At 42.2% G+C, this 13,112-nt stretch overlaps 1 protein-coding gene across 3 annotated transcripts in view; it reads left to right on the top strand.

Annotated features, from left to right (window-relative positions):
* Positions 1-13,112, top strand: part of suclg2 (succinate-CoA ligase GDP-forming subunit beta) — a 68,273-nt gene that overhangs the window by 13,288 nt on the left and 41,873 nt on the right. For all 3 annotated transcript variants that reach the window (XM_062986409.1, XM_062986411.1, XM_062986410.1), the window contains exon 2: positions 239-380. In XM_062986409.1, the coding sequence (XP_062842479.1) occupies positions 239-380 (142 nt within the window). The remainder of the gene's footprint in view (positions 1-238; positions 381-13,112) is intronic.

The raw sequence follows: 13,112 nt of genomic DNA, 5'->3' as shown, positions 1-13,112 counted from the left end.
AGGAGCAGACTCTAGGACCGGACTCTAGGACCAGACTGTAGGACCAGACTGTAGGACCAGACTCTAGGACCAGACTCTAGGACCAGACTGTAGGACCAGACTGTAGGACCAGACTCTAGGACCAGACTCTAGGACCAGACTGTAGGAGCAGACTCTAGGACCGGACTGTAGGACCAGACTGTAGGACCGGACTCTAGGAGCAGGTCAGTTGTTGACTTTTATGTGGTTCTTTGTACAGTTGGTGAGGGTGAGTCCCAGACGATGGCTGAACCTGCAGGAGTACCAGAGTAAGAAGCTGATGCAGGACTGCGGTGTAACCGTGCAGCGATTCTTCGTCGCCGACACCGCCAAAGAGGCGCAGGAGGCCGCCAAGAGGCTGAGTGAGTAACGCCCACACACCAAGTTTTATTACTGACGAGTCTGTGGCCCCGTGGTTGTTTGTTTTTACTCCGTCTGGCCCCCAGCAAGAAAAGTTCAGGCTGGTGCTGCTGTACAGTACAGACGGGTCTATATGCCACACACACACACACACACACACCTTGGCACCAGCTCGGTTCTGCCGGTCTAAGCCGGTGTTGGATGTGGAGAGGTGTGTGATTTCTCACAGCGGCCAGAAAGCATTAAGCGGAGATAAACGGCGGTTCGGAGCAGCCGCGCACTCTAAGCTACAGCGGCGTGAAGAAGCCTGGCCTTTATCCAGCGGCCGATCCCTCAGCTGTCCGCTTACCGCCCGCTAATCTGCCCTTTATCTCTCTGCTCACAGCGCAGTCTGCCACACTACACACACTACACACACTACACACACACACACACTATACACACTCACACACACACTATACACAGTATACACACTCCATATACTGTATACACTGTATTTACTCCATACACTTCACTCACATAGTCTATACACTCCATACACTCCATATACTCTATACACTCTATATACTGTATACACTCCACACACACACACACTATACACTCCATACGCTCCATACACTCTATACACTCCACACACACTCTATAAACTACACACACTTCACACACACTCCACACTCTATACACTTCACACACACTATACACTCTGTACACTCTATACACTCCATACACACACACACACACACACACACACACTATATACACTCCATACGCTCCATACACTCCATATACCATATACTCTATACACTCCACACATACTCTATAAACTACACACACTTCACACACACTCCACACTCTATACACTTCACACACACTATACACTCTGTACACTCTATACACTCCATACACACACACACACACACACACTATATACACTCCATACATTTTATTTACTCCATACACTTCGTCTATACACTCCATACGCTTTGCACACTCTATACACTCTATACACTCCACACACACTCTATACACTCCACACCAACTCTATACACTCCACACGCTTCATACACTCTATACACTCTATACCCACTCTATATACTCTATACACTCCACACGCTTCACTCTATAAACTCTATATACTCTATACACTCCAAATGCTTCATACACTCTATACACACTCTATACACTCCATACACTCTATACACTCCATACACTCTATACACTCCATACACTCCACACACTCTATACACTACATACACTCTATACACTCCACACTACATACACTCTATACACACTCTATACATTTTATACATTCTATACTCTATACACTCTATACACTCCACACTACATACACTCTACACACTCTATACACTCCACACGCTTCATACACTCTATACACTCTATACCCACTCTATATACTCTATACACTCCACACGCTTCACTCTATAAACTCTATATACTCTATACACTCCACATGCTTCATACACTCTATACACACTCTATACACTCCATACACTCTATACACTCCATACACTCCACACACTCTATACACTCCATACACTCTATACACTCCATACACTCCACACACTCTATACACTACATACACTCTATACACTCCACACTACATACACTCTATACACACTCTATACATTTTATACATTCTATACTCTATACACTCTATACACTCCACACTACATACACTCTACACACTCTATACACTCCACACGCTTCATACACTCTATACACTCTATACCCACTCTATATACTCTATACACTCCACACGCTTCACTCTATAAACTCTATATACTCTATACACTCCACATGCTTCATACACTCTATACACACTCTATACACTCCATACACTCTATACACTCCATACACTCCACACACTCTATACACTACATACACTCTATACACTCCACACTACATACACTCTATACACACTCTATACATTTTATACATTCTATACTCTATACACTCTATACACTCCACACGCTTCGTACACTCTATACACTCTATACACTCTATACACTCCATTTACTCTGTACACTACATACACTGTGCACTCCACACACACTACTCACACTCCATACACTCCGTATACGGCCCGATGCTTTAATTTGACCGGCCCCTTTAACGGCGCTCCAAGCATGAGGGGAGTGATTGGCGCATCAATAGAGACATGAGTGACCGCAGCCACTGTGGGATTTCGTTATGAAAATCCTCATGTCCTGTGTTAATTTCATTAAAGCTAATGCTCTTAACTACAGGCAGTTTCAGGAATTCTGTGCTTTACTGAGATCCGCTGGCTGAGTCGGGGCGAGTTTTGAAATGTTTTAACGTCCTGCTCCCGGAGATCAACGCATTTATGCATCCAAAATCAAAACTCAAGCACATTGTTTAATTTTTATGCTTCTCTTTCCATTGCTCCCCGATCTCAATAAAACTTGCACTCAAAGTAACTACCGTTTTCGGGAGCATCTACTTCTGTGTGCAGACTTTTTCGAAGTTGAAACACCTTAAATCTCCAACCAGATCCAGACTCACTGATCAACATTTATTACCTATTATGACTGGCAGTAACAAATATGGAGCCTGACGCTTACTGTCGTCAGGCAAAAGCAGGCTCACAGTTCACACTGATTTTTTAAGGAAACACTGTATGAGGAAGGATAATGGAAATTATTAAAATAAATAAAATTTCTGCATTATCATTATGAACTACAATTATACAAAGCCCAGACGATACATCCAGTATACATAGTAAATAGCTTTTTGGGGTGTGTTTACTATTTCACCCGTGGTCCGGCCCCCCGAAACACTGAAGAACCGTAATCTGGCCCTTCGGTTAAAAAGTTTGAGGACCCCTGGTCTATACACTCCACTCACACGCTCCATACACACTTCACACACTCCAAACGCTACACACACTTTATACACTATACACTCCACACACTCCACATACTCCACAAGCTCCAACACACCACACACTCCACACACAGCTGAACAAATCCAGCCCTGTTTTAAGCAGAATTGGGTCACCACATTGTGCCAGACTTGTGCTCCCCGAGTGCCTCGGCTCTCTAGGACTTCTGGATGTGTCGGACACTTGGGTGATTGACGCTTAATCCTCTCCCCAGCCGTCAGGTTCCATCAGTAGTGTCAAATCTGCGTGTGACAGGAAGTGACTGAGCGTATCGCCGGGTATATCGAGTGAGTTCCCGGTGCCACCACAAGTCAGGCATGAGGGGCAGATCGGAGCAAAATTTCGGAACGACGATATAATCTCTGTTTCCATCTGGGCGCACGCTCGGCTCCGAGGTGACCGAGTGTGACACGAATGGATTTCTGTCAGCAAGATGCAGTGGGAGTTTTTCTTCCCCCCCGTGAGATGTGCCGGACACACTCGCTCGTTTTTGGCAGGCCCAGTTTTCCCCCCGGTGACATCTCAATCGGTAAAGCTCTCAGACAGACGCCGGGACGTGGAGCGAGGACGCGGTAAGAGGACGTGATTTATTACAGCTGTGAGTTTAGAGAGTTTAAATCCGCGCTGGATGGAGGAAACCTCTCGGAACATTTACATTCCGGGGGGACGAGTCCCGGGTTCTACTTGTTCCTGAGGAACCAACTTCCTGCTGGAACCAAAAAAGTTTGTTATTAGTGTCTTTTTTGCTTAACATGATTCATTTATCATTCATTGTTTTATTTATTTGGTTTTTCTTTGTTTCTTTTTCTTTTTAATTTTTTTCTTTCTTTGTTTTTTTTTCTTTTTCTTTTATTCTTTCTTTTATTGTTCTTTAATTCTCTCTTGTATTTTTCTTTTATTTTTCTTTTATTCTTTTTTTACTTTTCTTTTATTCTTGCCTTTATTTTTCTTTTATTCTTTCTTTTATTTTTCTTTTATTCTTGCTTTTATTATTTTAATTCTTTCTTTTATTTTTCTTTAGTTATTTCTTTTAGTTTTCTTTTATTCTTTCTTTTATTTTTCTTTAATTCTTTCTTTTATTTTTTTATTCTTTCTTTTATTTTTTATTTTATTTTTATTTTATTTTTGCATTTATTTATTTTTTATTCTTTATTTTATTTTTCTTTTATTCTTTTTTTATTCTTTCTTTAATTCTTTTGTTTTTCTTCTATTTTCTTTAATTCTTTTATTTTTCTTTCTTTCCTTTTCTTTTCCTTCACTCACTCACTCACTCACTTATTCATTTAAAAGTTGACGTCGGAAGGCAGAACCGAAGCCCCCCGCTTTATTTGCTGACTGGCTTCAGGCCTCGACGTTAACGAAATCCTCCGCACCTCTCGAGTCGACCCACGTCTGACTTTCGGACGCCTGTTCTGAGCTGACGAGCGACCCCGACTGTCAGAGAGACAAACCTCATGTCGTCCTCATCCGTCACAAGTTCCTGTTCTGCAGCATCGGCACTTAAACACACACACAAAGAGGATTTTTTATTCTTTATAACTCGGATGATAAATAGCAAACAGGAGAGAGCGGAACAGGAGCAGAGAGAGAGCGAGAGAGCGAGCGGCGTTCAATAATACAGCAGCTTTATAAAAGAATTAGATCAGCACGTCCATGAGAGGAGGTCCAGAACTCAAGTTTTGTTTATTCTGCAAAAAACACAAAAAACCTAAAAGGTTCAGTATTAAGCTTAAAACAACAACAGTAGTAATTGTACGAGAAGTAATAAAGATGTTGGAGGTTGTTACTCGGGAACCACACCCATTTTGTCAATGCCACGCCCCTCTCACCCCTCCATCCACTTTGTGTAAATGATCTTTTGTCCTTATTTAAGTTTTATTTTGAACGTTTATTATTTTATGCTTTTTTTCTTCCTCGTTTTTTTCCATTATTTTCAGTTTTTTCCTTTTTTTTTTTGTCCTGAGATGACGTGCACGGAGTGACACTTTATTCAGACGTTGGAAGTTTTCACTCTTTATTTTTGGTGTTATTTAGACTTTAGAGATGATAAATAATCATATTTTTATATTTTTGGAGTCTCGGCGTGGTGCGTCTGCTTTAGCGCCCGGGCTCGACGTGATAATAAAACACTCCTGTGTGAGATGGATTGTAACCCCGGCGCCCCCCTGCCATCTTTTTTGAGAAAAGCTTCTAATGAAGACAAATCTGTGTTTTCCCCGGCGCCCATGTGCAGGCCGCGCTCCGCTTTCCTCCAGCCAATCGGAGCGCTCTATTATTTCGGCCTCGGTTTGGTGCCGCCGGCTGGGTTGACACCCGCGTCCGCCAGCTACATGGTGATGGATTTTTCTCCTGCGATGTTCTGGATCAGACCGGGAAGGAAACCCAGACGTAACGGTGACGGGAGTTCTGTTAAACATTCACTCACGTCCTTTATTTTTATCAGAGATGAAACTCAGTCTGATGCCCGTTTTAATGCCACGCATCAGAATTTACTGTCCTGAGTCGCCCGTTTCATTTTTACATTTATTCTAATAGTTGAATATTTAATACGGCATTTAATTCTGCACATTTTATTTCTTATTATTCTCTCGTTTCTTTACTTTTCTCTTCTGTCTTCATATATTTCTTTCTTTCTTTTTTTCTTTCTTTCTTTCTTCTCTTCTTTTCTCTTCTTCCTTCCTTCTGTTGCTGTTCTACTTTTGTTCTGTTATGTTCTGTTTTGTTCTGTTTCAGTTCTGCTGTTCTGTTGCTGTTCTGTTTCAGTTCTGATGCTGTTCTTTTTTTGTTCTGTTGTTGTTTGTTGCTGTTCACTTCTGTTGCTGTTTCTTGTTCTGTTGCTGTTCTGTTTTGTTTCTGTTTTGTTTTTGTTCTGTTGCTGTTCTGTTCTGTTGCTGTTCTTTTTTGTTCTGTTTCTTGTTCTATTTTTGTTCTGTTCTAAATTTTGTTCTGTTGCTGTTGTTCCCGTTCTGTTGCTGTTCTCTGTTTTTGTTCTTTTCTGTTCTGTTTCTTGTTCTATCTTTGTTCTGTTCTGTTTTTTAATATGTTGCTGTTCTGTTTCTGTTCTATTCTGTTCTTTTTCTTGTTCTGTTGCTGTTCTGTTGCTATTCTGTTTTTCTTTTTTTCTTGTTCTGTTGCTGTTCTAATTGTGTTCTGTTGCTGTTGTTCTGGTTCTGTTGCTGTTCTGTTTTTGTTCTGTTCTGTTCTTTTCTGGTTCTGTTGCTGTTCTATTTTTGTTCTGTTGCTTTTCACTTCTGTTGCTGTTTTGTTATGTTTTTATTCTGGTTTTGCTGTTTCAGTTCTGTTGCTGTTTTTATTTGTTCTGTTCCGTTTCTTGTTCTGTTGCTGTTCTGTTGTTGTTCTGTTGTTGTTCTGTTGCTGTTCTGTTGCTGTTCTGTTGCTGTTCTGTTGCTTATCTTTTGTTGTTCTGTTGTTGTTCTGTTGCTGTTTTGTTGCTGTTCTGTCGGGCTGATTATCAGACTGTATATTGTAGCTGGAACACTAGACAGGTAACTCAGTTGGTCAGTAATCGTGTGTTGCAAACAAAAACGAGCCGAGGACGAGCCTGGAGGTAAAACCTTGAGGTAAACCACCTCGTTAACACTCGGCCCCATGAACTGACCACCACAGAAACATGTGAAAGTCGTTATACACGTCATCATGCGTCACTTTTCTTTAGTCCCAGGAAGTTGTTTTGAGTTTCAGGTTTGATTCTGCTGCCACTTCATTCCTCTAAAATAAAACCAGTACTGAGACCTTCAGATCCCAGACGGAGCGCCGGCTCGTAAAAACGACACACACACACGCGAGCACAAAACACATAAGAGAAAAATCTCTTTATGAATCATAAAGAAACTGTAATTGGCTGCGTGATTTGTGCCCCCATGGTGGAACAACACCAAACGGCTTCCCAATGATTCGGCACATCCATCGGTGGCGGGAACACAAGCTGCGTCTCGCACGGCTCACAAATCAAAATGTAATTTGGCCTTCCTGACGGCTCCTCCGGATTGGCATTACCCGAGACGCATTAGGGCTCGGCTCGCCTGCGTGTCCCTCCGCCGCCCGGGCGAGGAGCTACGATGCCATTACGCCGCTAATGCACGTGGCAAATTGCTTGTTTTATTAGAACCATTCTACGCTCCATTGAGCGCTAAATTTGTACCAAAAAATGCAGCCTTGTTATTCCTCCCCCCTCCCACCAGATTTGTTTTGGGTCTAGTTCGTCTCGGGCCGGCGTACGTGCGTGCAAATGGAGTGTAGCGTGACCGCCGAGAGAACGGCGTGAGTCTGGGGTTTAGACGTTATTATAGCCGGTGTTATTTGTGTAAGGAAAATGAAATGGTGGAGGGCGCGGCCGCCCGGGTACTGAAACGGCTTCTGTCGAGTTCTTATGGAGTTATGCTAATGTAGCGCCCGGTGTTTTATTATGTTACAGAGAGAGAGAGAGAGAGAGGGAGAGAGAGAGAGAGAGAGAGAGACGGAAACAGAGAGAGAGAGAGACGGAGAGAGAGAGAGACAGAGAGAGAGGGAGAGAGAGAGATTCTGGACTTTAGCTTTTGTTAGTTTTGTTTCCAGCGGCCGGTCATTTTTATGGGTCGGTCACTAATTCAGTGGGCAAATACAGTCTATACAAAACAGCTTAGATATAACCAATTCACACACAGCACCAGGAAATAAACAATTAAAGACTCAAGGGTTGTGTTCTGTTTTGTTCTGTTGCTGTTCTGTTTCTGATTTGTTCTGATATGGTTCTGTTCTTGTTCTGTTCATTTGCTGTTCTGTTCTGTTTCTTTTTTCTTTTCTGTTTCTTTTCTGTTCTGATATGGTTCTGTTCTTGTTCTGTTTCTTTTCTGTTCTGATATGGTTCTGTTCTTGTTCTGTTTCTGTTCTGTTGCTGTTTTAGTTTCTGTTCTGTTCTGTTTCTGATTGTGTGTATGTGATACTGTGTGTGTGTGTGTGTGTGTGTGTAATAGTGTAAGTGTGCTTGTGTTAGAGAAGGTGTGTATGTGATACTGTGTGTGTGAGTGTGTGTGTGTGTGTGTGCGAGTGTGAGACAGGAAGCTGGATGAGGATGTTAATTGACACAGACATGAAGACTGACGGCTGAGGAATGTTTTGGGGGGATAAGATGAAGTATCAAGTCGTCGTGGTTTCCTCACACACACACACACACACACACACACACACACACACACACTCGAAGAGTCCAGAATCCCAGCGCTGGTCGTCCTCAGTCTGCAGGTGTATGTATAAAATAACCGGAGAGGTCGTGCCCTCCTCAGTGAGCGTTAATCACGCCGGAGACGCTGCATCATCATTATTTGTAATTCTGGGCGTGTTTGGCACCGGTCCTGATAGGAGCAGAATGCTTCCCTCACCTCACACTGTGATATAAACGGGACTCAGGTGACTGATGGGAGTTTCTCTCTGATCCGTACCTGATAAGCTCATACGTCTGACCTCTGACCCTTTCGGTCGACATGGATGTACGGTGTCACGCCGTCGTTTTTTCACGCCCGTCGGCCGGGTCCCGGTTTCCTGCGACAGCTCGGTGGCTGAGATGCGGTGTAAGACAAATGGAGCCGCAGAGAATTGCTTTTTTAAGATTAGCTGTCTGAGGTAACGTATGTCTGAGGTAACGCATGGTTGAGTAATGTATGTCTGAGTAACGTATGTCTGAGTAACGTATGTCTGAAATAACGTATGTCTGAGTAATGTATGTCTGAGTAATGTATGTCTGAGTAATGTATGTCTGAGTAATGTATGTCTGAGTAATGTATGGCTGAAATAACGTATGGCTGAGATAACATATGTCTGAGTAACGTATGTCTGAGTAATGTATGTCTGAGTAATGTATGTCTGAGTAATGTATGTCTGAAATAACGTATGTCTGAGTAATGTATGTCTGAGTAATGTATGTCTGAGTAATGTATGTCTGAAATAACGTATGTCTGAGTAATGTATGTCTGAGTAATGTATGTCTGAGTAATGTATGTCTGAGTAATGTATGGCTGAAATAACGTATGGCTGAGATAACATATGTCTGAGTAACGTATGTCTGAGTAATGTATGTCTGAGTAATGTATGTCTGAGTAACGTATGTCTGAAATAACGTATGGCTGAGATAACATATGTCTGAGTAACGTATGTCTGAGTAACGTATGTCTGAGTAATGTATGTCTGAGTAACGTATGGCTCAGGTAACGTATGGCTGAGATAACATATGTCTGAGTAACGTATGTCTGAGTAACGTATGTCTGAGTAACGTATGTCTGAGTAACGTATGTCTGAGTAACGTATGTCTGAGTAACGTATGTCTGAAATAACGTATGTCTGAGTAATGTATGTCTGAGTAATGTATGTCTGAGTAATGTATGTCTGAGTAATGTATGGCTGAAATAACGTATGGCTGAGATAACATATGTCTGAGTAACGTATGTCTGAGTAACGTATGTCTGAGTAATGTATGTCTGAGTAACGTATGTCTGAAATAACGTATGGCTGAGATAACATATGTCTGAGTAACGTATGTCTGAGTAACGTATGTCTGAGTAATGTATGTCTGAGTAATGTATGTCTGAGTAATGTATGTCTGAGGTAACGCATGGTTGAGTAACGTATGTCTGAAATAACGTATGGCTGAGATAACATATGTCTGAGTAACGTATGTCTGAGTAACGTATGTCTGAGTAATGTATGTCTGAGTAACGTATGTCTGAGTAACGTATGTCTGAAATAACGTATGTCTGAGTAATGTATGTCTGAGTAATGTATGTCTGAGTAATGTATGGCTGAAATAACGTATGGCTGAGATAACATATGTCTGAGTAACGTATGTCTGAGTAATGTATGTCTGAGTAATGTATGTCTGAGTAACGTATGTCTGAAATAACGTATGGCTGAGATAACATATGTCTGAGTAACGTATGTCTGAGTAATGTATGTCTGAGTAACGTATGGCTCAGGTAACGTATGGCTGAGATAACATATGTCTGAGTAACGTATGTCTGAGTAACGTATGTCTGAGTAACGTATGTCTGAGTAATGTATGTCTGAGTAACGTATGTCTGAGTAACGTATGTCTGAAATAACGTATGTCTGAGTAATGTATGTCTGAGTAATGTATGTCTGAGTAATGTATGTCTGAGTAATGTATGGCTGAAATAACGTATGGCTGAGATAACATATGTCTGAGTAACGTATGTCTGAGTAATGTATGTCTGAGTAATGTATGTCTGAGTAACGTATGTCTGAAATAACGTATGGCTGAGATAACATATGTCTGAGTAACGTATGTCTGAGTAACGTATGTCTGAGTAATGTATGTCTGAGTAATGTATGTCTGAGTAATGTATGTCTGAGTAACGTATGGCTCAGGTAACGTATGGCTGAGATAACATATGTCTGAGTAACGTATGTCTGAGTAATGTATGTCTGAGTAATGTATGTCTGAGTAACGTATGTCTGAGTAATGTATGTCTGAGTAACGTATGGCTCAGGTAACGTATGTCTGAGTAATGTATGTCTGAGTAACGTATGTCTGAGTAACGTATGTCTGAGTAATGTATGTCTGAGTAACGTATGTCTGAGTAATGTATGTCTGAGTAACGTATGTCTGAGTAATGTATGTCTGAGTAACGTATGTCTGAGTAATGTATGTCTGAGTAACGTATGTCTGAGTAATGTATGTCTGAGTAACGTATGGCTCAGGTAACGTATGTCTGAGTAATGTATGTCTGAGTAACGTATGTCTGAGTAATGTATGTCTGAGTAACGTATGGCTCAGGTAACGTATGTCTGAGTAATGTATGTCTGAGTAACGTATGGCTCAGGTAACGTATGTCTGAGTAATGTACAGTGTATCACAAAAGTGAGTACACCCCTCACATTTCTGCAAATATTTTATTATATCTTTTCATGGGACAACACTATAGACATGAAACTTGGATATAACTTAGAGTAGTCAGTGTACAGCTTGTATAGCAGTGTAGATTTACTGTCTTCTTAAAATAACTCAACACACAGCCATTAATGTCTAAATGGCTGGCAACATAAGTGAGTACACCCCACAGTGAACATGTCCAAATTGTGCCCAAAGTGTCAATATTTTGTGTGACCACCATTATTATCCAGCACTGCCTTAACCCTCCTGGGCATGGAATTCACCAGAGCTGCACAGGTTGCTACTGGAATCCTCTTCCACTCCTCCATGATGACATCACGGAGCTGGTGGATGTTAGACACCTTGAACTCCTCCACCTTCCACTTGAGGATGCGCCACAGGTGCTCAATTGGGTTTAGTCCATCACCTTTACCTTCAGCTTCCTCAGCAAGGCAGTTGTCATCTTGGAGGTTGTGTTTGGGGTCGTTATCCTGTTGGAAAACTGCCATGAGGCCCAGTTTTCGAAGGGAGGGGATCATGCTCTGTTTCAGAATGTCACAGTACATGTTGGAATTCATGTTTCCCTCAATGAACTGCAGCTCCCCAGTGCCAGCAACACTCATGCAGCCCAAGACCATGATGCTACCACCACCATGCTTGACTGTAGGCAAGATACAGTTGTCTTGGTACTTCTCACCAGGGCGCCGCCACACATGCTGGACACCATCTGAGCCAAACAAGTTTATCTTGGTCTCGTCAGACCACAGGGCATTCCAGTAATCCATGTTCTTGGACTGCTTGTCTTCAGCAAACTGTTTGCGGGCTTTCTTGTGCGTCAGCTTCCTTCTGGGATGACGACCATGTAGACCGAGTTGATGCAGTGTGCGGCGTATGGTCTGAGCACTGACAGGCTGACCTCCCACGTCTTCAACCTCTGCAGCAATGCTGGCAGCACTCATGTGTCTATTTTTTAAAGCCAACCTCTGGATATGACGCCGAACACGTGGACTCAACTTCTTTGGTCGACCCTGGCGAAGCCTGTTCCGAGTGGAACCTGTCCTGGAAAACCGCTGTATGACCTTGGCCACCATGCTGTAGCTCAGTTTCAGGGTGTTAGCAATCTTCTTATAGCCCAGGCCATCTTTGTGGAGAGCAACAATTCTATTTCTCACATCCTCAGAGAGTTCTTTGCCATGAGGTGCCATGTTGAATATCCAGTGGCCAGTATGAGAGAATTGTACCCAAAACACCAAATTTAACAGCCCTGCTCCCCATTTACACCTGGGACCTTGACACATGACACCAGGGAGGGACAACGACACATTTGGGCACAATTTGGACATGTTCACTGTGGGGTGTACTCAATTATGTTGCCAGCTATTTAGACATTAATGGCTGTGTGTCGAGTTATTTTCAGAAGACAGTAAATCTACACTGCTATACAAGTTGTACATTTACTACTCTAAGTTTTATCCAAGTTTCATGTCTATAGTGTTGTCCCATGAAAAGATATAATAAAATATTTGCAGAAATGTGAGGGGTGTACTCACTTTTGTGATACACTGTATGTCTGAGTAATGTATGTCTGAGTAATGTATGTCTGAGTAACGTATGTCTGAGTAACGTATGTCTGAGTAACGTTGAGTAACGTATGTCTGAGTAACGTATGTCTGAGTAACGTATGTCTGAGTAATGTATGTCTGAGTAACGTATGTCTGAGTAACGTATGTCTGAGTAATGTATGTCTGAGTAATGTATGTCTGAGTAATGTATGTCTGAGTAACGTATGTCTGAGTAACGTATGGCTCAGGTAACGTATGTCTGAGTAATGTATGTCTGAGTAATGTATGTGTGAGGCGTGAGAGCTGTAATCTCGCCGATGGCTCCGGTGGGTTCTCCGAGAGAGGGGGGTGGGGTGCGGGGTGTAAG

Source organism: Trichomycterus rosablanca, chromosome 24 (genome assembly GCF_030014385.1).
Source record: "Trichomycterus rosablanca isolate fTriRos1 chromosome 24, fTriRos1.hap1, whole genome shotgun sequence".
NCBI classification, from domain to species: Eukaryota; Metazoa; Chordata; class Actinopteri; order Siluriformes; family Trichomycteridae; genus Trichomycterus; species Trichomycterus rosablanca.
This window is presented reverse-complemented; position numbering and strand designations above follow the sequence as displayed.